The sequence below is a fragment of the Bactrocera dorsalis genome, chromosome 3, assembly GCF_023373825.1.
Source record: "Bactrocera dorsalis isolate Fly_Bdor chromosome 3, ASM2337382v1, whole genome shotgun sequence".
Classification (NCBI taxonomy): domain Eukaryota; kingdom Metazoa; phylum Arthropoda; class Insecta; order Diptera; family Tephritidae; genus Bactrocera; species Bactrocera dorsalis.
This window is the reverse complement of record NC_064305.1, coordinates 79,410,744-79,426,971: the sequence shown is the minus strand read 5'-3', so window position 1 is coordinate 79,426,971 and position 16,228 is coordinate 79,410,744. Positions and strand designations below refer to the sequence as shown.

At 43.0% G+C, this 16,228-nt stretch overlaps 1 protein-coding gene across 1 annotated transcript; it reads left to right on the top strand.

The window, feature by feature from the left end:
* Positions 1-1,074: 1,074 nt before the first annotated feature.
* LOC105229951 (protein dopey-1 homolog) lies at positions 1,075-14,665 on the top strand. The gene is made up of 11 exons (XM_049453801.1): positions 1,075-1,402; positions 2,553-2,806; positions 4,151-4,332; positions 4,409-5,342; positions 5,448-5,767; positions 5,844-6,189; positions 6,260-7,200; positions 7,257-12,121; positions 12,494-12,689; positions 12,759-13,104; positions 13,175-14,665. Exons 2-11 carry the CDS (start codon positions 2,654-2,656, stop codon positions 13,394-13,396), a joined length of 8,505 nt encoding a protein of 2,834 aa, XP_049309758.1. The 5' UTR covers positions 1,075-1,402; positions 2,553-2,653; the 3' UTR covers positions 13,397-14,665.
* Positions 14,666-16,228: the final 1,563 nt, after the last annotated feature.

Below are 16,228 nucleotides of genomic sequence, written 5' to 3'. Positions count from 1 at the left end.
GATTAGCCTAATTCTACGGAAAAACTCGAGCTTTTCGCCGCTAATGGATATGCTATGACTCTCACAACATCAATTTTGGACTGTCTGACCGACTTAATATGTAATTTAGGTCTTAAATATTTAATATCTATATTTCCGATTATGAAATTGAAATTCCTCTCTGGTGAACATATACATTGACCAGTACAATGTTTTGCAGAGACAGCAGATTTTACACCAAATATTATCGAAGGGTCACAGACTTCTTTGGATGCAACAAAGTATTAGAATCGATCTCAATTATATCACAGACATTAGCCAAAATTATTACTTATTTTAGGGAATGATATCCGCTAGCCTTTAAACAGAGGAACTAAGACCGTCTTGCAAAACCCCAGCCGCCAACGATTAAGATCGTAAGAGGGGGTATAACGGTGAAGGTGTTCTCGATCGGTTTCATGAAGACATATCAATCTAGTTTTCTTATGACAAGAGAAACTGATATGCAAGTAGACATAATTTTTTCAATAGGTCCACTGGATTGGAGATCGTTGGGCATTCCCTACAAAACGAACCCGTTAAGATATGAAGTGAAATACAGAGTACATCCGAAATAATTCGAAGTTACACAGGTCAACTATGATATTTCGTCGGAGCCTGTTTCGGCACACTCAGTTTTTAAGGCTCATTAAGAATAAGGTTAGAGTGGAATATAGAGAGTGTTATGTCGCCTGATTGGGAGACTAGTCTTTTGAAGCTTTCTGCTAATAAATTGAGATGCAGAGTGATCGCCAAGCAACTATATGGTAGCTATCTGTGATAACTTACTTAAGCTTCTGCGACTAATTTGATGCGTAAAATGAAAAACTGTTCGAGGGAACACAAATATTATTTATCTAAATAACACTAATTGTGAAAACTATACAAACCTGCATACCTAAAAACATTGTGGAAAGAAAATCACCACATAAATATATTTCAAATCACCAAATCATAATTATTATTTGACTACATAACACTATTGGCAACGTCTACCATGGTTGTTCAGACTGGGCAGCACTGTTCATACTTGTCAAACAGATTATTCTACGTCAGTGAATATACATTCAGATTTTTTCACTGTTTTTCACTTCGAAGTTGTTGCAATCGTTTGCAATTTTTACATTTCTTGCGAAAAAACGATAATCGAAAGCCACAATTATGTGATACAAATACAATTTAGTTAAAACTTTAGGAATTGCAACTAATTTTGCAGGTGGAAAAACATTTTAATGTAAAAGTAGGATGAGTTGAAAATTTTATGGATTTGGTTAATTGAAAGAAAGAAAAAGTGAAGTAAAACTAAAAAATAATACTTGAAAGTTTCAAATTGGGTTGGCATTGGCTGATTGACTGGTGTGTCATCAGCAACAACGCAGTAAAGGTATAGTAGATTTATGATGGAACAACACCTACAACTTGAAAGTAACAACAATCAGTGCTGTGGGCAGAATCTAACAAAGAAGTTGTTGTTATTGTTTAGTTCCAGACGAGACATATGTCTGGTGGTTAGTGATGGAGGTGGACTTGCTCTTTAATAGCAACATTAACTTCTGGTCTCACTTTCCATTGATTTGTACGATTTACACACAGCCACCCTCGTCGCGACATATAACTTAATGGCAAACATCACATTTCAGGAAGGAAGGGGCGGAGGGTTAAAAACGAAGGCAGAGCAAAATACATGCAACAAAAATTAGCAAACAAAAAATCAAAACATAAATGTTACCCACACAAGAAAATTGCGAATATTTACATGGATCTAGTAGTTGTGTTGAGAACAAAACGTAATGAAGTAAATAAACAACCGCTCGATTGACGGAGCGATGGAATTAAATTCGCAATAATTGAAAGCAAACTCACACACAAAACAGTTCGTTAGAATTCGAGTGAATGCTCGACGTTGCGATTCGTGCCATTTGTGAACAACACTAATAATTTATCGCTGATCTAGTGAAACTCTGAGACGTCTACGGGGAAATACATACATATTGCTCGTACATTTAAATTTCATTTATTACAAAGCAGCAGCCACTGGAATAGTAACCAAGAACCACGTAAACTAAGAAAATGTGTTGCAATCAAAATTTAGAAATTCCAAAAGACTGCATACTGAACATTAACAATTCAAATACATGTATGCACAATATGGTTGCTATGGACGTAATGGTGTGGCATAATTGAATTGGCGTTTTTCTTTCGCACACGTCACAATGCAACAAGTGTTCTTTTGTAATGTGAATCTGTAAATCTGCAAGTGGCAGAGTTCAATGTCAATCGATTTTTCTATAAACTTTCCATTTTAGTTGCAATAATTGATGTGTTACATACTATATTTCCTTTATAGGAATTTGAAGTGTTGTGGGAATCAGCAGATGTCATGCAGCACATTAGTAGTTTTTTTAAAATGGTTGCTTTACTTTAAACATGTTAGAAAACACTAGTAGAAGTTAGCTCTACTGATTCTCATTTGCATATTTTGTATTTGCATTATATATGTGTATGTTTTATAATTAATTGCTGTGTTATTACAGGTTTACCACAAATATAAAACACTCAACAACAAGCATCACATTTAATTTCCTTGGAAATTTAATTCAACAATTGGAAAGATAATAAAAATAACAAATGAAAAATGGATACAGCCGATGCTTTAATGGAGGAGAAGAAATTGCTGGCGGAAGGGAAATATCGTAATTATATGTCAAATATTGATAAAGCGTTACGAAACTTTGAATATTCGAGTGAATGGGCTGACCTTATATCAGCGCTTGGCAAGCTTAGCAAGGTAAAATGAACAAATGCTGATTGTACATACATACATAAGTCATAATGATATTTGGTCAAACGTCAATTTCAAATGTATTAAAGAGGAAGTCATATGTAAACAATGGAATGTATTGCAAATATTTATTTGTTTGACAGTTGGCTAAAAGCATTGTGCAAATTAAATATAGATAAATTTGCTGATAATTTACAACTGACTCATACACAGTTATTTATTTATATGCTTAAAGATAAAAAGCGGCAAAATTGATAATAAAACGTGCTTCACGAAAGCATGAAATATATTACATTGCTTTAGTGATTACACCCTTTAATGATAAATAGCTTCAAACAATATTTTATTTTGTTGGATGAGTAATAAATCTTAAGGCACAACAGCTGGTAGTTAAATATATCATACTTGCTGCTACTTAAATACTAGTTATAAGTTTAGGACTTTTTTCATGCCCTAAACAGGGTTTTATATAAGTATGCCACAAAGTTTTTAACAAAAAATATTTACGAAAATGTTCACCATAATGAGCTTAGTCGATTTAGCCATGTTCGTCTGTCTGAGTATACGCGACTAAGCCACTAGGATTTTTGAGATATCGATTTGAAATTTTGTACGTGTCCTTTTCTTATCAAGAAACTGCTCATTTGATACTAGACAACTACATTAAAGCTTCGTGGCGGCTGAAGTTAACGTTTTTCCGGTTTGTGATAAAGTATGGTCAAATTAAATTAATTACTGAACCACATACTCTACATTGACGCATCAGACGTAAAAATAAAATCGTGATTAAATATTGATTGTTCAAATTACATGTATTATTAATTGTTGATGGAAATTATTATAAGTAAAGCTCATTTCTTCAAATTTGGACTGCTTACAACATTGGGTCACTGAGCCTGCTACGTGAGTCTTATCAGTTCACACGTTTACAGTTTTTTTTTACAACCATTTATGCAGGCGATAAAGAATTTCTTTGTTTTTAAAGTAAATTTGGTACTTTACGAAAATGAGTGGTGATAAGTGAGAAAAAATCAGGAAAACAAGTTAAAGGTCAGCAAAGTGCTGTTATTAAGTACAGATGCATATACGTATGTTCATTATTTCGGCTGTTAAATTTAACATATATACACATAAAAATTACTGATAAAAATGTCTGTGCCCTTTGCTGTGGTTTCTAATTATTTTTTTAACGATAATCGTTTTATAATTACAAATGTGGGCATCTGTGAATGTAAATTACCATTAATCGTAATATAATTTCTAAACTTGGAAATTTTATCAGTCATTCAACTAAAATAAATATATTATTATATATATATATGTATATATTTGATATACATTACTCTGCAGGCAATATCCGGCAATACACAATACCAAGTAATACCGCGACGCATAAAAATCTCAAAACGTTTGGCGCAATGCATGCATCCAGCACTGCCATCTGGTGTGCATTTAAAAGCACTGGAGACCTACGATGTTATCTTCGGCAAAACGGGCGCAGAGCGTTTGGCGCAAGAGCTTTTCATATACAGGTTCGATGCATTGACTTTACATCGTATAAATTATTATAATGTTTACAAATTTCTAAATTTTTTTATTTTCAATCAGCGCCGGTCTCTTTCCACTACTCGGTTATGCGGCAATGAATGTGCGTCCCGCACTTTTGGGCATTTATGAGACCTACTTTGTGCCACTGGGCGATAAACTACGTCCAGCGCTTAGTGGCTTTCTCAGCGGTGTACTGCCTGGCTATGAGAATGGCTTGGATCATTTCGATCGCACCAACTCGCTGCTTACGCAAGTCTGCACCGCCGTCAATCCAACACACTTTTATACCGTGCTCTGGGAATGTATGGCGACAAATGCTTCAATACGTTTGCCTGCTGTCACCTATCTACTTGAACACTTCAACAAACGCTTGAGCATGCAGGAGCAAGTATTCATTATGGGACACAATCGTGATATTATGATGTCCGGTCTATGCGCGTGCCTCAATGATAGCGTCATTTTAGTACAACGTAATACCTTAGAATTTCTACTACTCGGCTTTCCCATGCATACCATCTACCTAACCGAAGCGGATCTCATCAAATTGGTTACGAATGGTTTGAATACAATACTACGACGTGACATGTCACTTAATCGACGTTTATATTCGTGGTTGCTTGGCAGTGAGGTGGCTAAGAATTCACCCACTTATGATACAGCCTCTCTAGATGGCGCACCCGCCGAGACGGAAACATATTTTGAGAAGCATTCGAAACATATTGTCATAAAATCTTTAATATGTACACTAAAATTCAGTTTGGAGAGCAATCCAGTGGATGTGAAGCCTTATCGTATAATGGTGTCACTCTTGGACAAAGCGGAAATCGGTAGCGCTGTGCTGGACCATGTGCTCTGCGATATTATACGCACGATGTCTTTGTCGAGCAGCAGCAATGCGGAGGTCGTTAAGTCGGCCAATCTGCTATTCGCCACATTTGACCCAGTATATATTTGGAGTTTTATGACGAGCATGTATGACAAGTCGTGCAAGAAGGTGAGTAAATGATAGTGTTTGTTCAAGAACCTTTTCGGTTTGTGAGTTATTTTCAACATAACCTATATTTTTAAAACATTTACTTTAATCTTTGCTAACTTTCAGACCAACAAATCGATGAGTCGCTCACAGTCGAGAGGCAAATTATCACGCAGCATTTCGCGCAGCAGCAATGAAACGAAGTTTCAATGTGATGTCGGCTCTGGCGATCCCAGTCTAGTGGAAATATGCTATCTAACCGAATTTTTACTAGAAACCATCTCCTTGGAAATGTACAATGAAACGACGCGCATTTATTTGCCAAAAGTATTTCTAGCTATCACACAGATGCTCACCATACACTTAGATAATATAAGTAGTGACGAAGTAAATGCTTCGCTGAAGCTGTGCATGAAAATTGTTTCACGCGTGCAGCCGATGATTACGTAAGTAGACTCTACGAAACCTAAAAAATATGTATTTCATTTTTTTTAATTACTTTTTTCCTCATCCTACACACAGTAGCCCCATAAAGCTTGTGCCGCGCACCAATCACGGCTACTATTCATCGTCCGATGAGAAAGCCGGCAACGCCAACAAAAGCGTGCTAAAGAACACATCGATTGCGCAAGTTGCTGGCGCTATGTATGCGCTGGAGAAGAGCAAATCCGATTCGAAGTTAAATCATTTCTCCGGTGACGACAGCAATGGCATGTCACAGCATGGCAAACATAAGGGCGGTTACGCACATAGCGCTTACACAGAGCCGCCAATGCGACGCTCGAACTCCAATCAGCATATGGAGCGCAAAAGTCCGAAGAAGAAGAAGGCCAAATCAACATCAAAGCTATCAGAACTGGACAAAGAGGTTTGAAATACAGCAAATTATACGCAAATATTCCTAAATTAAAGTAAAATATTTTTCTTTGAACACACAGATTTGCCCCGACACCGGACAAATTATCGAGCCACAATCCTCCTCAGACTTGGACACGCCATTAAGCATTAAAAAATTGAAATCGAAAGCCACAAAACCGTATATGCGCATACGCACCAGTCCCAAGAAGACGCGTCCCAAGGACATCGCACTCAGCGGACCCAAATCGCTCGATCCAGCTTTACTGCAAACCAAGGACGAAACTGATGATTTGCCAAAGAGCGCACCAGCCACCGAGCAGTTGGCCAAAGATCGTGTGGAGGAATTGATTTTCGACTATAACGACGCTAATGCCAACAACGAAGAAGAATTCTCAATACTAGAAAAATGCATTAGACAATACGAGATTTTCTTCGAACTCTATTTGACACGTCACGTGTTGCAAATTAAACGCGCCACTGCCGTGGACGAGGAGAAATGCCGCATTAAGGTCGAAGTAGAACGCGAACAGCCGCTGAGTGTGGAGCATATTTTCCAAAATGAGCAGATCTATGAAGACGCAAGCCCCGAACGGCTCTTAGAAATCGAGCGACTCTTTGACACGCTGCGCGTCAATGTAATGAGTCGCTCCAAACAGCTGCACAGCTTACTAAATCGCTCCTTGGGACACACGGCAGCAGCCACAGGCACCGACTCGACCACCAGCGAGGCGAGCGATGATGGCGACGAAACGCAAGTGACATGCGATGACAGAACCGAACGACGCATACAAGCGCTCATGGATCTGCGTGTATCGAATAGTTTGCGTGGCGCCATCAAATTGGCCGCAAATTTGCTCGTAGAAATGTCCACATTCCCCAATTGCAATAAGAATATTGTGCTGGATAAGAATGACAAAGAGATACCGAGTTGGTTGAAGGTGCTCTGTCTGGTTACGGCGTACACGCAGAGCGACAAGGAAATGCAGATAGCAGCGATCACAACGCTCTTCGATTTAATAAGGTAAGACAAGCTTTATTTACACCGAAAAAAATAATAGCAACTCTTCTCCTTTCCAGCCTACTAAAGTCGCAAATCGAACACACCACCAGTCCCGGCGTGACCTTCGTGGTGATGCTGCCGCTGCTCAAATTCGGACACGTCAGCTTTATTGAACACAAAACGCGCATCTTCCAGTTGATCACCTCTGTGCTGTGGAATTACTTGGGCGAACCGGGTGTTGATCCGGCGCAGATCACTTCGCTGCTCTATCAGCTGCAAAATTGCTTGGAGAGCGGCCTGGTGGAGACCATCATCGGCAATCGCATGTATGCGCATAGCATGCATCAACAATTTGCCGCCGCCGATGCCTTGGCCGCAGCCAGTTGGGGCGAACAATACAGCAGCATGTTGCCGCAAACTGCGCTACGTAATTACCGTTACGATCGCGCACGTGATGTGCAATTGGTGTGCGCTTCGCCGGCGCGTCCAGTAGCACGCGCAGAAATCGAACAGCTTAAAGAGAGCGAATCGAAGAGTTTTCGCAAATTTGAGCTGCTCTGGCATTTGGGACGTGACAAGCAGCCCTCGAAGGGTTTTGAAAAAACGCTGCTTAAGGTATTGGATACGCTGGCGCTGCCACAATATATGTCCGTGCGCACTTGTGTCACCAAATGGTTGCAGTCCGCTTTGCTGCGCGGTGATTTGCCGCGTCTCATCAAGCCGCTCTACAAAATACTACTCGGTCCACAGACGAAGCGCATTAGCATCATGCATTTGCACGTGCTCGAACAGGAGCGCGGCGAAGAGGGTAATGGACAAGTTAAGGCGAGTGACAAGCTGCAGTCGGGCGGCACACAGAGCGACAATTCGCTGGAACGTGATATTTACGCCATCAGTTCTGAGTATGGCAACATTAAGTATCACATGGACACCTCGAGCAACAAGAAACGCAGTCCCATACGTAGTTTCCACAAGAAGATTTTCGGTGTAGCTTTGAGTAGCAAAAATAAAACATCGAATTTTTTGAGCGACAAAACACCCACACAAACTATACCCGCTGCAGAAATACCAGACGCCACCATAGGACTCATAGTCAATCCGCTGGACAATTCGCCGGACTTTGATGATGCCGAAGACAATGAGACCGAGTGCGAAATGCACGAGTTGACCTCGAAAAGTGAGGCATATTCCACAGCAAAGCCAGTCGAGCAGTCACAAAGCGTGAAAAATGCAATTGAGGACGACGACGCAGCCGAAGAGGAGGACGATGATAAGGAAGAGTTGGACGCGCATGATTTCGAACACGACTACACGGATGACTCGGAGAGCAGCATGTTCGATTCGGAATCGGAAAATCGCGAAACAAGCGTAGAGAAGGACGACAGCTTGACGATCAGCTCCAGTGCTGGTGTCCTTAGTAATGGCAATAACGCTGTGGGCGGCAATCTCAAACGTTTCGTTGGCGACTGCGAACGCGTAACTGAGTTACTCTCGCAACACGAACGCACGAAGAATCGCAAAACGTATCGGCTAACGCGCGAAAAGACACCCGGTGATTCGAGCATAGCTTCGGTCACGTCCACAACCGACGAACACTCTTCACTCGGCGCGCCAACACAAATTTCTAGTATACTAGATGACTCGGCCCACGCAGCCGATGAATATTTCAGCGCCAACAATGGTAGTGCCAACGAAAGCGCCGCGACAGAGACCACACTCAAAGATATAGTAGCGCCAACGTCCGCGCAACCAATCGATACACCACCACAGACACAGCAACAACACAGCGCGGGCAACGGCAAACATAAGCGCACGCATGGCACAACAAAACTGCATAAGAAGAAACATGTCGCGGGCAAAAAGTCGCCTGGTGGCAGTGATAAAAAACGCATGAGCTGCATTTCGAAGACCTCAACGGACAGCAACAATAGCTACTCTGGACTGGCCGGACCACACAGTCTGCAGGAGGAGCCCATTACATGCAATTCGCTGCAAAGCGACGACGACGATGAGGAGCTTTACGAATCGCGCTCACAATCCAATTCGCTCACAACCGCGTCCACAATAAATGTGGAGGATAAACGGCGCACGCTCAGTTTGGAGACAAGCCAGAAGCCCAGCCAACCGAAATCCGAGTGGGCGCTTACACAGGAAACACTGGAGAAGAGCAAACAGAATTTGCAGATTTTACGTCAAAATGCCGCCGCCGCGCAACAGCAGCAACAAAACGGCAACGCCGGCGGCGATGCGGGCAGTAAACGTTCATCGATGAAAAGCGCCAATTCAAGCATAAGCGCCGGCGATACATCCGCGCGCCTCGCCACTGACCAAATGCCCACCTACTACCAGCATATGCTGATCTATGCAAGCGGCGCTTACGACACCAAGCAAACGCTGTACGCATTCCAAACGCTACGCAACATCATCACCTGTGACACGCGCACTTTCCTTTGTCTGTCGATCACCACCTCCGTGGCCAGTGGCACGTTGAAACAGCTGCTGATACGTCATCGCAAATGCATGCAGGGCAAGGGCTTCACGGGCAGCATCAATAACACCGAGTACGCGCAGAGCTATCGCGCCTGCATGCATCTGGAGGTGTTGGTCACAATCTGTCTCTATTATGCGCGCGGCTTCTTTCATCATGAGGCGCGCTATGCGGATAGCGCTGCCGATGCACCCAACGCCGAAGATGTTATGGGCAATTGCCGCGTGCAGTTGGAGAGCGTCGAGCTGCTGTCGCTCATATGCGCCGAGCTCATTGATATTGTGCGCGGCATGGGCAAGGGTCTGGCCTATTACATCGCCGACTTGATGGCACGTTGCAAACTACAAAAAGTAATACTACATTGTCTCAACGCTTCGGTGAGCATGTTTAGCGGCCAACAGCGCCAGTCGAAGCAACGCGCGTCCGATACGCTGTCTGCGCGCATATTGAATTTCAACAATCCCCAAGACGATCAATTGCATGCTGAATCGCTGCAATTACAGCTGTTGCGCCTACTCATGTCTGTGATAAAACTTGAATATGAAGTGCAGCTGCTGAAGCAAGAGAACAGTGGGTCGAACACAAACAGCGCTGGTAGCAGCAAGGAAGATACCTCCGGTAATATATCGCCGACGCGTCTCTCCAACATTGCGGGCGAAGCAAGCGCCACGAATGTCAAATACTTGCCCAACTGTCTGATCAGCCAGCAGCCAATGTTTCTGGCAGCGGTGCTAAGTGCGCTACAGAATGATCAGTTGCGGCATCTACACCGCAACTGGACCGATCTGGTGACTGCATCGCTGAATTGCTTCAGCTGCGGTTCGCTTACGAACATCGTCATCAGCGTCGTACATCAGCTTTGTCACAATATTGATCGCATAGCGAAATTGTCATTGAAGGAGCAGAGCGGCTTTCCACCAGATTACGTTGTCTCCCAGCTAGAAGCCATTACCATACTCTGTCACTATTGTCTGCTCGACAACACACAACAGACCACGCTGTCACACCTCTTCAACCAGGCCTATCCACAAACGAGCGTATCCGCGCAGAACTCCAATACCGGCCAACTGCTCAACAGCATTGTACATTCATTCCTGTCCAGCGCTGCTGCGGCCGCTGCCGCCACATCACAATCCTCGGAAGCGCAGGCGCCACGCAATCCACAGTTGCTCGCCGCGCGCAATGCCGTGCTTTCACATCTCTCGCGCATCGTTACCAGCGTTGCGGCTGTGTGGGACAGTGAATTGGGTCAAGTGCGTCCGGTGAAGCAACAGCTTATGGAATTTCTATCGCCAGTGTCGCTACACCATGGCGCGAACTTCCTGGCAGCCGTCGCAGTTACCTGGCAAGAGCGCGGTGAAGCGTATGCCAAGCGCGCCAAACCGCTCTCTTCACTCAGCATACCCGAACAGTATCAACGCAATTCGGCGCCACAGGCGTGCGCCGAGCAGTTGAGTCTCGTTACGCTGGTCTCCAGCATACGCGTCATGCCGATGGACTCGTTCGTGCAGACATTACATCAAGTGGTGCGCAATCCGCCGCCCATACATCGACCACCCGTGCACCTCACCATCGAAGTGAGCGCCTTAGAATTATTCTATTTTTACATGAAATCCGCACCTGCGCCACAACTTGGCGATTCATGGAGCTCTCTATTGGCGCTACTGCGCGATTGTCTCAACCTCACGCCAGCCGCACAGTTTGTGTTGCTCATGTTGCTCAATGAGTTCGTGCAACGTTGTCCGCAAATGCCGTTCCCCGACAAAAAGGACATACGTGACTTGCATGACGTCACCGCGCGCCTGGTTGACTCGCTGTCGAATGTGGCTGGCTCGTGTTTGGAGCAAACCACCTGGTTGCGTCGTAACCTCGCCGTCAAAGAGGACATCTCGCCGATAACCTCGGAGGGTAGTCTACGCGATAGCATCGGTGGTCAGCAGCAACAGTATGCCGTGCAAGCGCAAAGCGTTTTAGCGGCGACCTTAGCTAATTTGTTGGATGTGGCGTATGGCTCGCAGGAGAAGGATAAGGTGGTGAATATTATAACGACGTTGTTGTACAACATTACGCCATACCTGAAAAATCACACGGCGCGCAATGTGCCCTCCTTCTATGCCTGCTCCAGTCTGTTGGCCAGCCTTAGTGGCTATCAGTATACACGCAAGGCGTGGCGCAAGGACATGCTCGACTTGTTGCTGGATAATTCCTTCTTCCAGTTGGATATTTCCTCGCTACCTTTCTGGAAGCAAATTATGGACAGTCTGATGACCTACGACAATACAACATTCCGCGAACTGATGAGTCGCGTGTCGCTCACGCAAACCGGCAGTTTGAACATCTTCACGTCGCGCGAGCAGGAATACGAGCAGCGCTCAATGTTGCTGAAGCGTTTGGCCTTTGTGATATTCTGCAGTGAATTCGATCAGTACCACAAGTATATGCCCGAAATACAAGGTGAGTTTCGATCAATCAATAAGTTGATGTTTCGTGGAATTTGCTGTGAGTTATTGCCTACATTTAGGCTTGTTTCGGTTGGTTGAAAGTTTCGAAAAATGTTGTCTACTGTTTCGATGACTTGTCAGCACCCTAAATGTAGGCAGCGCTCATTTTTGAATTAAAAATGTTGCCTACATTCAGGCGCTAAGTAAAATAGAGCAAATACATTCAGTCAAATCCGCGAGAGTTTATATTATTTTTGATTTTTGTGGGCCAAATACGAAAGTGCATATGAAAACTCATACAAAACCGATTGCTATTGCTTTTACTGATCCTCAAGCACTTATCTCACGAACATTTCTAAATTAAATAAATTAATTTCTTCCGCAGAGCAACTCGCCAACAGCTTACGCTTGCTTTCCATGGTGCCCTCCGTGCAGGCCGCTGTTTTCCTTTGCTTCCGTGTACTGCTACTGCGCATGTCAGCCGATCACGTGACATCTTTGTGGCCCATTATCATCGCCGAGATGGTGCATGTGTTCTTGGCTATGGAGCAAGAGTTGAAATCCGATGGCGAGGACTTGAGGTGAGATTTTCTCAGCATAATAAAAGAACAATCACTTTAATTATTGTTGCTTCTTAATACAAACGACAGCCAACAAATGCGTTTACTCTCCGGCATGGATGTTTCGTGGTCATCGAATTCCTCCAGCAATGGTTTGAGTTCACAAAATCAAGTCACACACTGGCGTTCGGTGCAACTGGAGGCGTCGAAGTTGCTTGAATTGGGTTGCGTGCTGCCGGCGACCAATTTGCCACATTTCCAAATGTATCGTTGGGCCTTCGTGGGCACCGAATTCGATGTGCACGAGGAGGTGCCGATTATGAATGGCAGCAGTGATGAGCTGACGTCGACCGCCACATTGCCAACGACAATCTATGTGCCGCACATACGACGCATCGGCCGACTGATGGACATGAAGTATGCAGTGCACTCGCCGGTAAGTCTCCACAAGTCAATTGAAGTTAATAACCTTATATTTATAAATATATTTTTTTTTTGCTTCGCAGACCAACAACGTAAAACGCGGCCGCCACTTGATGCTCACCTTCCAGCAAATCCACTCGCTGCAAGATCTATACGGTTTCTTCTCAACACTGAGCGTCAATTGCCCGAACCCACACAATCACGCCGATATCGATAAGGAGGTCGCCAGCTGTTTGGCCGAAATTGAAGATGTGCTTGCTAAGGATTTTCTGGAAAAGATGCCGACCAGCACGACGCCTAGGTGAAAATTAGTGACGGCGATTCGTGAAGTTGCCGGCGAACTGGAGTCGAGCGGTAGCGCTTTCAGCAGTCGCGTCACCGCAGCTTGTCACTTCAAACTATTGCATTATCACAACCAGCAACAGCAGCACCACCACCAGCAACAGTCGACGCATGCCGAGACGAGCTACACGCTTAGCAGTAGTCACAGCACCATAACAACAACAACTAAAAAAAGTAATTTCCCATTCTATGTTTGAGTAAAGGCCAGCAGCAGTTGGAAGACAAGAAAAAGAAGAACACAGGCAGTTAAAACATATAGTGTTAGAATAACGGTGAATATTTGCATCAAGCAGTGCGAGCGAGGAGGACATAAATGTATTAAAGTAAACGTAACGGACCACAATTTTAATGACTTTTAAGCTAAATGGCTATTAAGAAGAAAAATACACACACACACATACACACTAATTATACCTACCAATATTAACGCTCTGTATTTATATAATTAATTACTATTAGCTAATATGCGAGAAGAAAGAAAAAAATTATTATAAAAAAATGCGAAAAATGGCGTATTTGCGCATGCGCTGCATTATTATGATATACTTATACATACCTACATTAAATACATGCATACATATAAAGAAAAAAATATATATAAAAAGTACATACACACATACATGCATAGAGTGTTGTTTCGAGTTTTTGCTCAGCAGTGTAAAATTGTTGGCAGTGCAAAGGCCACAGCTTACTATTTGAATGATAGAATTTTAAACGAAGAGGAAATGACGAAACAGATAAATGTAGAGATGATGAAGAAGATGATGATGATGATGAAGATAATGATAATGAAAAGAAGATGTTGATGATGAAAAAGAAAATGTTGATGATGAAAAAGAAAATGATGATGATGAAGAAGATGATAATGATGATGAAGAAAATGATAATGATGGTGAAAAAATGAAGAAGACGATGATGGTGATCATGAAACAGGAGATGATGGTGATAATGAAGTAGAAAAAGATTATGCTATTGTTGTAAAAGAAGTAGAAGAAAATGATAATGATAATGATGTTTAAGCAGATGACGATGATAAATGATGTAACGTGTACAATAAAGTAGCTGAAAGACGGATGGTGTCAATGTTGGTGTTGGTGCTGGCGGTGTAGTTTGCAATGAATCACAAATATAAACAAAACCTGCATTCAAAACAACCCCTCGCCACCCCCATTGCCTCATCAACTGTCACTGTGTGCAATTATGTTTGTTAAATAAAAACTTTGTGTATTCAATTGACTGTAGTCTGTGCTATTGTGCGGTCTGCAAGAGCTGCTTATGACTCCCGGATTGTCTATCAAGTGCATGTGAGTATCGTTGACCGCTTAATGAGTACTGTTAACCTCTGCCATGTACAATTACAAGGCAATACTAACGCATATACGCTGTGTAGGCGTGAAATCATTTATTGCGGAGCATTTGTCAACGTAACAAATGCAATAAATATGTGTATCTGTGTGTGCGGCGAGTATTTCATACTTGGTGGGTATATGATATTACATAACAAGAAAAAACGTTAACTTCGGCTGCACCGAAGCTAATATACCCTTCATAGGTGCATTTCTTTTAGTAACTATGTGTTCAGTTTGTATGGAAGCTATATGCTATAGTAATCCGATCTGAACAATTTTTTCGGAGATTATGTTATTACCTTAAACAGTAATCCATGTAAAATTTCCTGAATATATCTTGTCAAATGAGAAAGTTTTCCATACAAGCCCTTGATTCCGATCGTTCAGTTTGTATGGCAGCTATATGACATAGTGGTCCGATATCGGCAGTTCCGACAAATAAGCAGCTTCTTGAAGAGAAAATGACATTTGCAAAATTTCAAAACGATATCTTAAAAACTGAGGAACTAGGTCGTATATATACAGACAGACAGACGGACGGACGGACAGACCAACATGGCTAAATCGACTCAGCTCAACATACTGATCATTTGTATATATACTTTATAGGGTCTCCGACGCTTCCTTCAGTTCAAATGGACTAATCCGGATCCAAGACCAGAGGGTACCTGCCCGACAGAGGTTTACAACAGCGCGTCAGTCGTTCTTACTTTTCGCTGTTTGGAGCCAATTGGATATTCCAAGTGTAGTCAGGTTCTTCTCCATCTGGTTTTTCCAAGGAAGTGAAGGTTTTCCTCTTCTTCTGCTTGCTCCGGCGGGTAATGTGTCGACTGTGGTATTCGCCATTGCCAATGCGAAAAGGACCATAAATCTTCGGCAGAACCATTCTCTCGAAAACTCGTAACGCCGACTAATGAGATGTTGATTTTTTGGAGTTTGGTCTTTGCTTACTCGGTTCGAAGTAGTAACTGTTGGCAAGAGTTATTCTGCGTTTGTTTTCGAAGCTGACTTTATTGCTGTTGTTAATGATGGTTCCAAAATTGAAGAACTTATCTACGACTTCGAAGTTATGACTGTCAACAGTGACATGAGAGCCAAGTCCCGAGTGCGATGACTCTTAGTTTGATGACAGGAGATATTTTGTATTGTCCCCGCTCACTACGAAACCCATTTACTTCGCTTTCTTTCTTACCCATTCTGGAGAAAGCAGAATCAACGGCGTACGCCAGCAGTTGTACACTCTTATCGAATATTGTGCCTTCCCAATTCAACCGCTCGATAGAACCTTGTATGCGATCTTGATGATTGGTACACTTAAATTTCAATCGTCGTCATATTCTGCAAAGAAGCTGATGCATGCTTCTTATCAGCTCTCCGTTCCCACGACAGCCAGGTCTACGTAACCGGAACGACGCCGCATTTTTATCCGGCCAAGGACTGTCAACT

Coding starts and splice junctions, on each gene's coding strand:
- LOC105229951 (XM_049453801.1), top strand. CDS start 2,654: ATGGATACAGCCGATGCTTTAATGGAGGAGAAGAAATTGCTGGCGGAA. Junction 5,343..5,447: donor ATGACAAGTCGTGCAAGAAG/GTGAGTAAATGA, acceptor GCTAACTTTCAG/ACCAACAAATCGATGAGTCG. Junction 7,201..7,256: donor ACGCTCTTCGATTTAATAAG/GTAAGACAAGCT, acceptor TCTCCTTTCCAG/CCTACTAAAGTCGCAAATCG.